We start from the raw sequence: 14,506 nt of genomic DNA, 5'->3' as shown, positions 1-14,506 counted from the left end.
TTGATGGACTCGTTTGTTTAACTCCAGTATCCAACACGATTGTTGGCAATAGTATATGTATCATGTTTGTGTGCAAATATTTGAAATTAATAATCTTAGTTATTGAGTGTTTTTGTAGTCCACCATTGATGTATTTGAATAGGGCCAAAAGTAATGCAAACCCTCAATAGACATACAGTGAGGCAACATGCGTTCGTGCTCTCCATTCGCCGAAATTAAGTACCATATTTCACACACATGGGATACAAATGTTCTTGTACAATAATTTAAAATTAATAAGCTCAAGTTGTGAGTGTTGATGGAGGTAATCTATACTTTTTTTTGCTTTAGGTCACAAGGAGGATTAAATTGATGACCTATCGGACTGCAACGGATTGCTCCACCATTGAACTATGCACCCATGACCTATCGGACTGCAACGGATTGCTCCACCATTTAGCTATGCACCCATGATTGGTTCTTTTATTTAATCCAATGTCCAAGAATACTTCTGGCCGATCGAATTCATATCATCCTAGATTTGAAACATTCGACACATAATGCATAGGCATGATTATGTTATATTTGACACACATTTGACACATAATGCATAGGAATGATTATGTTATATTTGACACACATTTAACACATAATGCATATGCATGTTTGTGTTATATTTGACACATAAGGGATACACAAGTTCGTTTGCAAAGATTTGAAATTAATAATACAGGGTTGTGAGAGTTGTTGGAGGTAATTTATAGTCTTGATGATTTAAGGCACAAGGAGGATTGAATTGATGACCTATCACACTGCGACGGATTCTTCTACCACCGAGCTATGCACCTATTATTCGTTGTTATGTTTATTCCAATATCCCGTATTAAAGAAGTTTTATCAATAGTAGTAATATCATCTTAGAATGTTTCTGACAGCTAGTATACATATCATCTTAGATTTGAAACATTCGACACATAAGGCATATGCATGTTTGTGTGTAACATTTTGTAATTAATATTCTTAGGATGTAAGTGTTGATAAAGATAATACCTACTATTCTTGTTTTAGGGCGCAACCAGGATTGAACTGATGACCTATCGGACTGCAGCCGATTGCTCTACCACTAAGCTATGCACCCTTGATGGATTTGTTTTTTTAACTCCAATATCCAACACGATTCTTGGCAATAGTATCTGTATCATATTCGTGTGCAAAGATTTGAAATTAATAATCTTAGTTTGTGAGTGTTGTTGTAGTCCACCCTTGATGTATTTGAATCGGGCCAAAAGTAATCAAAACCCTCAGTAGACATATAGTGAAGCAACGTGCGTTCGCGCTCTCCATTCGCCGAAACTAAGTGCCATATTTCACACACATGGTATACGAATGTTATTGTACAATAATTTGAAATTAATAACATGAAGTTGTGAGTGTTATACGACGTAATCTATACTTTTCTAGCTTTAGGGAACAAGGATGATTAAATTGATGACCTATCAGACTGCAACGGATTGCTCCACCATTCAGCTATGCACCCATGATTGGTTCTTTTGTTTATTCCAATGTCCAAGAATACTTCTTGCCGATTCTATTCATATCATCCTAGATTTGAAACATTCGACACATAATGCATAGGCATGTTTGTGTTATATTTGACACACATTTTACACATAATGCATATGCATGTTTGTGTTATATTTGACACATAAGGGATACACAAGTTCGTTTGCAAAGATTTGAAATTAATAATATAGGGTTGTGAGTGTTGTTGGAGGTAATTTATACTCTTGTTGATTTAGGGCACAAGGAGGATTGAATTGATGACCTATCGCACTGCGACCAAATCTTCTACCACCAAGCTATGCACCTATTATTCGTTGTTATGTTCATTCCAATATCCTGTATTAAAGATGTCTTATCAATACTATTCATATCATCTTAGAATGTTTCTTACAGCTATTATTCATATCATCTTAGATTTGAAACATTCGACACATAAGGCATATGCATGTTTGTGTGTAACATTTTGTAATTAATATTCTTAGGATGTAAGTGGTTTTAAAGGTAATACCTACTCTTGTTGTTTTAGGGCACAACCAGGATTGAACTGATGACCTATCGGACTGCAGCTGAATTCTCTACCAGTGAAATATTCACCCTTGATAGATTCTTTTGCTTCACTCCAATATCCAACAAGATTCTTGGCAATAGTATTTGTATTATATTCGTGTGCAAAGATTTGAAATTAATAATCTTAGTTTGTGAGTGTTGTTGCAATCCACCCTTGATGTATTTGAATCGGGCCAAAACTAGTCGAAGCCCTCACTACACATACAATAAGGCAACATGTGTTCGCGCTCTGCATTCGCCGAAACTAAGTGCTATATTTGACACACATGGGATACATATGTTCCTGTGCAATAATTTGAAATTAATAAGCTTAAGTTGTGAGTGTTGATGTAGGTAATCTATATTTTTCTTGCTTTAGGGCACAAGGAGGATTAAATTGACGACCTATCGGATTGCAATCGATTGCTCCACCATTGAGTTATGCACCCATGATTGGTTCTTTTGGTTATTCCAATATCCAAGTATACTTCTTGTTGATAATATTCATATCATTTTAGATTTGAAATATTCGACACAAAATGCATATGCATGTTTTTGATATATTTGACACATAAGGGATACACATGTTCGTTTGCAAAGATTTGAAATTAAATATCTCGGGTTGTGAGTGTCGTTGGAGGCAATTTATACTCTTCTTGATTAAGAACACAAGGAGGATTGAACTGATGACCTATCACACTATGACCGATTATTCTCCCATCGAGCTATGCACCTATTATTCGTTGTTGTGTTTATTCCAATATCCTGTATTAAAGACATGTTATCAATAGTATTCATATCATTTTAGAATGTTCCTTATAGAGCTAGTATTCATATCGTGTTAGATTTGAAACATTCGAGACAGAAGGCATATGCATGTTTGTGTGTAACATTTTGTAATTAATATTCTTAGGATGTAAGTGTTGTTAAAGGGAATACCTACTCTTCGTGTTTTAGGGCGCAAGCAAGATCGAATTGATCACCTATCGTATTACAGCTGATTGTAGCTATGAACCCTTGATGGATTCTTTTATTTAACTCCAATATCCAACAAGATTCTTGGCAATAGTATTTGTATTATATTCGTGTGCGAAGATTTGAAATTAATAATCTTATTTTGTGAGTGTTGTTGTAGTCCGCCCTTGATGTATTTGAATCGGGCCAAAAGTAATCAAAACCCTTGTTGTTGCATTCCACCCTTGATGTATGCATAATGATGTGCCATGTACTCGTTGTATCCGAACTGCACAATAGGGTTCTTCTAGCGGTTAGATCGGCATAATTGCTCATTAGGTGATGTCAAGGCCTTTCTGGACGACGCGGGCTTTGGTCTTGAAGGCCCATCATTGGTCTTCCCTGAGTCGGATTCCGATTGATCCGACTCGTCCCTATCTGTGCCTTACTCCAGCATTTTCTTGTTTCCCTTCTCTTTGCGCGTAAGCCGTCTCTTCGGTTCCCTGCGCAGGGAATGCACAGCAGAGTCTCCACTACTCCCCGGCTCTTCATATGAATGGTTAAACTGACTCAGTCGCTCATTCGGTCCACTTAGCCGAAATGAGATTAGACTCTCTTCAAGAGTTCCGACTTCGCTTTCATGAGGGGGAATCTCAGCCTCGCTGACCTTATCTTCAGAACTCGGATTGGTGCCGAGTCCCGGAGTCGGAGGCAAGTACCAAGATGAGGATTAGTACTAAGGGAGGTGTAGAACTCTCGAGAGAAGGAGAGAGTGAGGGGGAGAGAGAGAGAGAATGAGGATAGCAAAAGATACATATTATGTTACGGGAATATACAATAGTAGCTAGGAGGCTTAAGACTGGCGTTGAACTGATTTGGTTCGAAATAATGCCTTGTGCCTCCTTTTAGTGTTCTCAAGACTACTCTTGAAGTTTCTAGAATGTTCCAGAGAAATCTGGAATATACATCAATTTTCTAAAGTAAAATCTAAATGAAAATAATATTTTTTGTATTACAATATATACTCTAATGGTCAAGAGCTCGACCCATGTAACATAGGGTCATGGGTTTGAGTCTGGCCATATCACGACAATAACACTTATAACCCTTTTGTTCGTTCGAACAGCTGACCAAGATACACTTCTCAGCTTTCGCGTCAAGCTTCCTCCGCTTCTCCTTCGGCACATGCTCATAGGCGATGCTACTGAAAACCCTCAACTGTCGTAGATTCGAGTCTTGGCATATCATGACACTATACACCCTTTATAACGATGAGTGTCACGAGTCATTTTTGATTGAGGACCCGGATTGTCTGGATATTGACGATGGAAATCTTCAAGAAGTGCACGAGCATTGGTCACATTCTCTATTGGTTCCCAAGTACGCTCGCTGGGACTATATCCTAGCCAATCGACTAAATAGTAGAGCTTGTTGCGAACAATCTTGGAATCGAGGATGGCGGCAACCTCATACTCAGGTCCATCTTCAAGCTGGATTGGGGGTGGAGGTTGTTTAATACGACCTGGGATGGTGTTGTCTTGATAGGGTTCGAGGAGAGAACTATGAAACACCGGATGTATCCGAAGTTGTGGAGGTAGATCGAGACGAAAAGCGACATCATTAATTTTTCCGATAATACGAAAAGGACCTAATCGCCAGTAATCCAACGAAGCACTTCTTTAAAATGCTTAAGGTCACTTGTAACCTCTCCTCCGGCTACCACCTGCAAACAGACGGCCAAGTAGCAGGAACAAATCAAACGCTGGAGCAGTATCTTCGGTGCTTTTTAAGCTATCGTCAAGATGACTGGGCGGATATTCTTCACTTCACCGAATTTGCGTATAATAATTCTGTCCACTCATCGACAAAGGTGACACCATTTTATGCTTACACAGGCTGTCACCCCCGGTGGTGTGTATTTGAAACCCAAGAGTTACCTACAAATCCTTGTGCAGAGCGGCTACGTAAGATACAAGCGAATTTATCTACTCATCTACAACAAGCTCAACAAACACACAAGGTTTACGCGGATCATCATCGACTTCCATCCAATTTTGACATTGGAGATCGAGTGTGGCTACTACGACGACACATCAAGACTACTCGCCCATGTGACGATTCTCGGTATGGTCTCCGGATGCACGACTCCCGACCTGGCCATGCTCAGGTGGATTGTGTACATCAAGTCCCTGAACCCAGAGATATGACACATCTCAGGAAAAGATAGCGTCATGGCCAATATGCTTTCTAGAGCAAGGTTCGAGAACAAGGACGACATGGTATTGGAAGAAGAAGAAGTCGGCACAAACTTCTTCAAATCGGCGAGGACGAGGGTAAACAGGCGAAGCACTCCGCCCTGAACGAGTTCGATGAGGACGACTACGATGGGGAGTTGCTTCGATGATGATGGACGCCTCGATGAGTAGGGAAGAAGCAAGTCAGCTCCAGAAAAAGGCGTACCGGTACTTCCGGCGGAACGCGAAAATCTGGAGGTTCCCGAAGAGGCGAAATGATGCACCGCTCCAGGTAATGGCACGGGTAGAGGATCGAGGGAGACTAATATCAGAATTCCACGAAAGCCCTTGGGCCAGGCACTGGGGCACATGGGCCACGTTCGAGAAGCTAAAGGGGCAAGTTTCTGATCGAGGATGTCAGATGCCGATACGGGTGTGTAGGAAATATTGTGGCTGACCGAGGGGAGCTAAATGCAGAGGAGGCCAAGGAACTATTTGATCGGTTAGGCGTAAAACTGTCCCTCACAACGGCGTACAACCTGGAAGCAAATGGAAAGATCGAACGAGGCCACAGTCCGATCATAAAGGCCATTGTGTACGCGTGCGAAGGACGAGTTGGCGACTGGCTGAGGTTGCTCCCTTACGCGTTATGGGCAGACAGGACTACCCACAATTCGGTGACGTGGTATATGTCGACGGAACTTATGTATGGACACAAACCCATCATGCTAGTGGAGCGGACGATCACCTCCTGGATGGCGATCAATTGGGCTAACGAAATGAGCCAAGAAGAGTTGCTGGCAACACGCATCCGACAACTCGAGCGGAGGCCGGAGGACGTGGAATGGGCCACGGCAAGGGTGAAAGAAGCGAGAATCCGGAACAAGGCCAGGTTCGACCGAACACACCGGTGTCGTGAAGATTTTGGTAATGGTGTGAAAATCACATAAAACTATAAAAGGATGGAGGTCTTGAAGAGCTTTCGGATGCACTTTACTACATAAGAAACGGACATCTAAGTGCATCTAAGTGTCAACTTATGTGGGTATGAAGTTTTGCAAAAGAAAAAAAAGAAAAAGAACTGTGAAATATCCCACATAGATAGAAAAGTTAAGGCCCTAGCTATATAAGCACATTGAGATCCCTTATTTTTCATTTGTGCTAAGAGAACTTTGGCCACTTTGTCTAGATGGATGAATGTGGCCAAATTCCCAAAAAACGACTAGCAATAAAACCAAATCGGAACCGACCGATAAAATGGAAACCAAACCGAAACCGGCCGGTAAGCAAACCGGGACCGGTCGGTAAGCAATCCGGAACCGGCCGTTAAGCAAACCGAAACAGGAACCGGCCGGTAAGCAAATCGGAACCGGCCGGTCAGTGGTGGATCCGACGACGGAGGCGTCAACTGGCGGCGGAGCCGGCGACATCCAGCAAACCGGCTGCATCCGGCATCCGAATAGATATATAAATAAATAAATATATATATGTATAGATATATACACAAGGAGTGCAAGTGTGGATTTGAACCTTGCACCTCGAAGTTGAGAGTCTATAGGCTTACCACTAAGCCAAGACATTTTCATAAAATAATGTTATTGTCATTATAGTTTTACATGTAAATTCTCATACATGAGACCTTAAATGAGTGACGTGGTTATCATGCACCACATGTAATACATGAGTGCCAAATGGCAAACATGCACTTTATGTATGTCTTGTACCCTCAAAGCATGAGGGCATTTATAAAAGAGGGGAGGAAAAAGATGAAAGGACTAATGTAAAATTTTCGATGATCAAATAAGAGACTTGTAACCTTTTTGTTGATGTATCTTGGCTCTCAAATCTAAAGTTAAAAGTTCGATCTTATCTCTCTCAATCTAAAGTCAAGTGTTTAATCTCAATCTATCTTAAATACTTTCTCGCTAAAGCTTGTGCCAACTTCGAATCCTTCCGGTCAAGGACCCCGGTGGTTCCGCCTCACGATCCGCGCTTAGTGACAGATCTTCACGACACCGGCTCCGGCCGAAGAAGATCGAGGAAGGCGATTGGGTATTAGTTTACGATAGCAGCCTCGACAACCAACATCGGTCTATGTATAAGTTCGCAAAATGGAGGTTTGGGCCATACATGGTAATCAACGTCAACGACAACGCGATGTATGATCTCGAGGAGCTCGACGGGACTCGAATGAGGACACGAGTGGCCGGAAAGCGGATAAAGGCCTTCAAGAGGCGGAAAGAGACCCAACGGTGGGAGCCGAAAATAGTAGTTCAGAAGAGGAGGACGAGTAGTAGAAGGCCCCAGAATCCCTCACTAAATTCGCTATCTGGCACATACCGGAGGATGTGCGGTTTGGTGGGGGTGAATGTCGTGAAGATTCCGGGCCATAGGAGAAACCATGTGAAACACACGGGAACACGGGTGTGCATGAGTGCACATCCCTACCGAATTAAACTATGTAAATACTAGGTATTGGTAGGATGAGGGGTCCTAAGTAGTTAGAGCATTAATAGGAGTTCTGACATCGCGTAGGGGGGAGAGTTACGAGGAGAACGAATCGAGGAGTGAATTTGGGGAGGAAAGTGACAGGTCTTAAAGGCTTTTGTAATGGTCGCTCCTTGCGCTATAAGAGGGGCGGCCTCAGACTAATTTAGGGGTGATCTGGAGATGAAGAAGAGAAGCAAATGAGCTCTACAGTCCATCACCGGCTCTGATCCGGTTGTAATCGTGTACTGTGTCGTGTGTGCGTTTTGATTAATATAACCCTATTTACTTAATACCAGTTGTTCACCACGTCTCTATCTGTCTATCTGTGTGGGTGTCCATGGCTACACACAACTCTCTCTCTCTCTCTCTCTCTCTCTATTTCACTACAATTCTCTGTTTACCCACGGTCTCGGTGCCTCCGTGAAGTGCAGATTCTTCCCCTCTCACTTCCCTGATTCCTTGGGTGAAGATCCCCATGGACCTGCCCCATTGGGGAATGGGAGCCTGTCCCTTTGTGGCCTTGAGCTCAAAGGGATAACAGACGGAAGAAGAGATTAATCACACAAAGTGAAATAGATCGTGACAAGGTTAAATAAGCTCATTGCATTATAAGGCTCGATGCCCCCAAAAGATTAAAACCGCGGCCATTTAGGCTGGACCCAAGCACGACAAAAGAAATGACAGTGACTAAAGAAAGAGAGAAGGAAACCTTAAACCTTCCTAACTACTACCATGATGACCGAACGAAACCCTAAACGAAATAGACGAAGAAGAAATAAAAGCCTAACGGTCTAACCCGGTGATCCCTCACTCCCTTTTACAATAGTAAGGGGTGAGGCACATTACAACCCAATTCTTTTTCTTCACTTATTTCCATTCCCTCTAGAAATGAATCTAAGGAAAAGAAGGGAGAGGAAATTTCATATGTTCCCAACAAAATATATATCTACATCTTATCTAAATCATGAGATACCCCTACCCCCATCAAATTTTACATTTAAAGGCACATTCACACATTTACAAACACGCATTAACTAATTGTGCATGTAGTCATTTACAGACTTCCATACATACACACCATTAACACACTTACATACACACATGCACGACAGACACTTAACATGTTGTTCACAGAAGTATACTTTGTTTATACAAACACAAGTAAAAATTCATATGCACTTATGCATTCACATGCACATCGAAACATTTCCACATTCACACATACACAAGTCATTAGAAGCTCATATAGATTTAGACATTCGGGTGAGTGCATATTTGCCAACTAATCTACATTAAAGTAGATTATGACTGATAACACCATTGATAATCAATAATGCCATTGACATGCACGTAAGTATTTTTGGAGACATTGGTGGCCCTCATAAGTGGGGCGTTAGTATTGTGGGTGGCAAGGTTGGGGATATGCCGATCACAAATAGATAGATAGATAGATTATATTATCGTCTTCGGAGGTCAAATATAGAGAGATGTATCGCTTTCACTAAAATCAAAACCCATTGTATGTCAAGAAGAACACATCTTGTAAACCCTGAAACAATACTTGATATTCATGTTCTTCACTAGTAAACCACAAAGATAAAGGAGAGACTACAAATCCTGCATATTAATGCGATAGTTTTTTGTTGTACAGCAAATTGTGGTGGCAATTTCATTCATTTCTTTTATTTCTCATGAGTACATTCATTTTGGAGTGATTTTAGTTAGAAACGGGTGGTGATGTCCCGCCCCGGGATGCATCCACTATCGGACGTCTTCTTCAGGCCGTCACCGTACGGGAACAACGTGGATGCCAGGTCAGCCACCTCCGCCCTGCTGGCATTCAGTGACGTGGCGAGCGCACGTGCAGGCACCTGGAACAGCGACAGGCTGGCGGACTGCATGCACACGCACGCGCGCACACACACACACACACACACACACACACGTAACATACATACAAAAAACATATGTAAGATGATAAGCTGTTTGAAATACAAGCAAGAGACATATAAAGAATGAATGAATGAATGAATGAATGAATGAGGAGCTAATGGAGTGTGTGGGTGTGGGAATGAACCAACCAGGGTGCCCGGGTTCTGGCTGTTGAGGGCGGAGATGTAGTCGGCTGTCACTTTGCCGACGTTGATCTCGAAGTGGAGGAGCCCGCGTGGGAAGAGCGTCACATCGCCCGGGTACAGAATGTTGATGTGTGGAGTCCCTATTTGTTTTTGAAGAAAATTCAATCATTAAATTAGATGATATGATGAATCCATCTAATTTAAATGCCTGCTAACACTACTAGAAAAGAATAATTTTAAAGACAATTTGTTTCAAACTTGTCCGCACCCGAGGTGTCGACGAATCCGACTTGGAGTGGTCCCCCGGAGATGAGTGTTAGGATCTCGGTCGCACGCGGGTGAGTGTGCGGCAGGTTCACACCGCACGGCACCATCTGGAACCGCATGTACGTGATCCCCTCCGACCTAAAACCAAATATAAGGAACCATCGGTCACTTTAAAGACAGAGGAGCATGTTAAAGGGCTTAGGTGTTAGAAGAATGAACGTTGTATATTACATGGTGAGGGGTAGGTTGGTGATGTTGACCGCGGCCCTAATACCTCCGCTGTCTCGTGTGACGGCACCATTAGTTAACAAATCTCGGAGGACGAATTGACTCTCCGGTGCGGTCGTGGGGATATCCACCAACGGATCCGGATCTGCTCCATTAACCATTGTCATCATAACCGCCATCATTATATTGATTGACAAACCCAAGATGGGGATCAACGCATTCATGGCCATAATGATTAGGACTATGAAATAAGAGTTGAAATGGAAAGTATGCCGGGATATAGATAGATAAGTCACTAAGACCAAACAAATATTTTACTCAAGAGTGTTGGTTACTCTTGCTTCTGCTGCTTCACTTGGCAACAATGCCTATTTATACCCATATATTTATATTTATAATTGCGTGTGCGCGTGTGTGGATTGCTCAGTCATTATCATCTCCAAATAGAAAACATAATTAGTCTCCACATCAACAATCCTAGTCTAGTCTTTGTCTTTGAATGGTTTTACATTTACCGTGTGGCCCATGCCATGTCTAATTGTTATTCTTTCCGTAAGGAACCTCCAACTCTAGTATACTTAATCTATTTTCTAAATGACACGGTAAACAAGAGGGTATCATTTGATATCGGCTCATATATTGGCTTCTAGTTGAATTTTTCTCATTCTTTTCTATGGTGTAGGGGGTGTTTCTTATATTATTTTTTGTGTCTCTCTAGCGTTTGTTCATTGGCCTCTCAGGTACTCTATTTGATCTTAAGTGAGTTGTGGTGTATGCACTTAGATTCCATTAGATATTTTTTAACATCCATAGAGATACCGATATTGATCCATGGGATCTAAGTACAAAATTTTCTCAATGTGTGTCACCTTTTTAAGAAGGGAGATTCATACTACGACACACAAAATCCCATTGTGTTAATTAAGGCATACACTCAAGTCATTGCCCCCTCTTAATACATCAGCATAGTTTTCATAAATTGCACTATATGCAAAGCATGTAATAAGAAAGTGATCCTTCACTAGCCCTAGGCAGTGTTGGGCAAAGTTTGTAGCCTCTACCGGAAATTTTCCTGCTTCTCATGAACCTAACCGGAATTTTAAAATTTTGGCCGGCCACGTTCCTACCAACGACAATGTCAACCGGAACATGTTGAAATTTTTTTTGGCCGCATAACCAAAAAAAATCTAATGCAATACCAAATCAAATCAATCACAAAATTTTGGAACCCAAAAACTAAAGATATATATTTACCAAAAAAAATTCTAACTTTATAAACATAATTCACTTTTCAAACCTTTGTAAAGTAGCATTAACAACATATTAGATCAAATTAGATGTAATATATAGAAAGTTCCAAAACAAAATCGATCACATTTATAAAGTTTTAATTTATATCTTCTATGAAGTCCTCGATCTCATCATCATGCTCATGAGAAGTTCCTGTAAAAATATGACGATATGCCTTGCTTTCTCACCACAACAAAATGCTAGCATTGAAGTCATGTTCTTCTAGTTCAGGTCCTTCAATAGAGATTCGTATCAATGCATCAACCGCATTGTTTTTCAGCCTATTTCTAAACTTATTTTTTATTAGATTTAGGCGACTAAAGCCTCTCTCACATGCTGCTGTAGAAGCACATTGGATTAAACCTATCAATGCAATCTTTAGAAGTTCGGGTAGCTTTTCTTTCCATACATCATTACAATTTATCATACCCCAAACATCTAAGAAATCTCTTCCAAGCCATTCCGTGGTAGCTTGCCTTTTGAAAATTGCATATTCATCATACAATTTATCATTATCAATTATGGGAGAAAACGCTTTCCCATCTACCATTTTTTGAATGCCATAAAAATTTCCAATTGTTTTCAACTCATTAAGACCCATAGTTTTTCGTGCTAAAATGCTTGTAGATCCGGTAGACATGTTCATTGGTGATAACATTTTCAATGCGCAAAGATTTACCGGATCTTGAAGCCTCTTTTTTATTGTCTCTATTAATGCCTTAGAAAACAAAGTTTGGAATTGTATGGCTTCAATCAAGTCCTCACCATCAATACATCTATCCATGAGGATGCTTTTATACATATTAACTTTAATAGCATCTCTTAAAACTGAAAGCATTCCTTTTTCTCTACCATATTCTGGAATAATTGGATAATTATAGCTATCCTTCTCAAAACCATTTAGATCCATCATAACATGATGGAGAAATTGTTCTTCGATCTCCCCAATTGCTATCATAGCCAAACCTCCAATGCATGTCACATCCACATATTCCTTTTGGAATTCCATACTTAACGTTGACATGATCTTAAGTACATCTGCAAGAAAGTGAAGCATATACACTACTTTGAAGTTTCTTAAACTTAAGAATATATTGTATGCATCACTTTGCGATTGTAAAGTCTTCATCAAGGGTTCATACACATCACATACCCTCATGATAGCACCATGCCGACTAAGCCATCGTGTTTTCACAATCCCAAGAATATGCAAATGTGTGTATTCTAGTGCATCTTGCATCTTAGTTAATTCACCTTGGCGTAGTGAGCTCCTCGAGAAATGTGCAGCCACCCGATTCACAAGGGCATCTAACTGCTTACATGTTTCTTTGACTTCAATGTTCTTTGAAGCCTCTTGCACACACAAGTTTGTTCGATGTGCACAACAATGTAAGGAAGTCATAAATGGGTTATATGACTTCAATCTTGTAGCAACACCTGTAGACATACCTACCATAACAGATGCTCCATCGCTTCCGAATCCCATCATTTTTCTAACATCTAAGTTCCACTTTTTTAACAATGCTAAAATGCTTTCTGTTATTGTGTTTGATGTACCATCCTCTACTTCAAGTAACCCCAAACAAGAGGTTCTTACTTGCCTTCCTTCCACAAATGTAGCATAAAGAATCAAGTTCTTGGTTACGCTTACATCGGTAGCTTCATCTACCATAAGCCCAAACCAAGGACTTTTCCTCAACCTATCATAGATCTCAGCTTCAAGAGCCTTGCTAATGTGCAAGATAAAGCTTGCACAAGCCTTATTATCATTATACATTCGTGGAAGGCCGTCCACACCACATTCTCTTAACAATCGTAAGAGGCTTTCCAATTTTCTAAATGCTAAATACTCTTTAGCTATAAAATATGCACATTTTAACAATTTTTCAATTGCTACATCCACACTTGCTTTTTTTTTGGATGCACATTTTTCAAGACCATTCTTGTCTCGTTCTTGTAACAAAATGGCATCTCGATGGGCCACACTTCTTGCATGTTCTTCTAATGCGGAAGTCTTAAAGTTTTTGGCACCTGTTTTGCCAAATGAAGACTTACTATGAGGATCACTCCTACAATAACTACACCATAAAAGACCAGTTTCTAAATCCTCTTGAAGCCACTTAAATTTAGTAAGCCAATCTTCTTGAAATCTTAGTTTGGCCTTACTAATTCTATTCATCTCATGAAGTAATTCTTCAGAGTGTTGATGGTCCTTTATAGGCTCTTCTAGAGACACATCTTCTTTAGATGGCAAGTTTTTCCTAAAGCCGGGCATTGTAAAGAGGCTAATTTGCTTTCCTTTGCCTTTCATATTTTTGTTTTGGGACATATTGTAAGTCTGTAACAATAATGCAGAGAATGTTTGACTAACATAATATAAGAAGGCAAAACCTACATACACACTTTACATTTCATAGATTCACATCCATGATCTTCCCTCACGCTAAAGTTGGGCTTATTACTTATCGCCCCACCTTAACCTTAATCATAACTACTGATATTAATGAGATCCATACATCTATGCAATGACTAAACTTTCTTAGTAATCTAGTGAAAAATCTGTCTTTTTATCATACATACTAGATTTAAGCATATTATAAGTATGGGTTGTTCATCTTCAAAGTCGTTAGGAAGAAAGAGGAGAGGAACAGAGTACTTTGTTCCACAAAAAGCCATTACTAATGGTACTAGTACTACTACTAACTCTAGTAATGTTATGAATAAAAGCTGGTATGCCCCTGTTTCAAGAACTGTATCAGAACCCATAAATTATCATCATATTGAAGAAGAAGATGAAGAAAAAGAAGAAGAAAGTGAGAGAAACAGAGTGAAAGACAGGCATCATGTCGTTCCCCTTGCTTCTAGATCAAGCTATGG

The 14,506-nt window shown here is 40.4% G+C and overlaps 2 protein-coding genes and 1 non-coding gene across 3 annotated transcripts; all 3 read right to left on the bottom strand.

Moving 5' to 3' along the window:
- Window positions 1-1,045: 1,045 nt before the first annotated feature.
- On the bottom strand, window positions 1,046-1,117 carry TRNAC-GCA (transfer RNA cysteine (anticodon GCA)). Its single transcript has one exon. It is a non-coding gene; the product is annotated as a tRNA-Cys (tRNA).
- Window positions 1,118-9,487: 8,370 nt separating this feature from the next.
- LOC147858071 (germin-like protein 5-1) lies at window positions 9,488-10,605 on the bottom strand. The gene is made up of 4 exons (XM_087326659.1): window positions 10,343-10,605; window positions 10,113-10,249; window positions 9,848-9,984; window positions 9,488-9,661 (listed from the first exon to the last, which is right to left on the bottom strand). Exons 1-4 carry the CDS (start codon window positions 10,567-10,569, stop codon window positions 9,488-9,490), a joined length of 675 nt encoding a protein of 224 aa, XP_087182785.1. The 5' UTR covers window positions 10,570-10,605.
- A 1,208-nt stretch (window positions 10,606-11,813) lies between these two features.
- Window positions 11,814-14,118, bottom strand: LOC147858070 (uncharacterized). Its single transcript, XM_087327581.1, has 2 exons — window positions 14,104-14,118; window positions 11,814-13,967 (listed from the first exon to the last, which is right to left on the bottom strand). The coding sequence occupies exons 1-2, from the start codon at window positions 14,116-14,118 to the stop codon at window positions 11,814-11,816; spliced, it is 2,169 nt and encodes a 722-aa protein (XP_087183707.1).
- Window positions 14,119-14,506: the final 388 nt, after the last annotated feature.

Source organism: Azolla caroliniana, unplaced genomic scaffold (assembly GCF_043228905.1).
Source record: "Azolla caroliniana isolate FFs.n. ecotype wild unplaced genomic scaffold, voAzoCaro1.0.p SCAF_11, whole genome shotgun sequence".
Classification (NCBI taxonomy): domain Eukaryota; kingdom Viridiplantae; phylum Streptophyta; class Polypodiopsida; order Salviniales; family Salviniaceae; genus Azolla; species Azolla caroliniana.
This window is presented reverse-complemented; position numbering and strand designations above follow the sequence as displayed.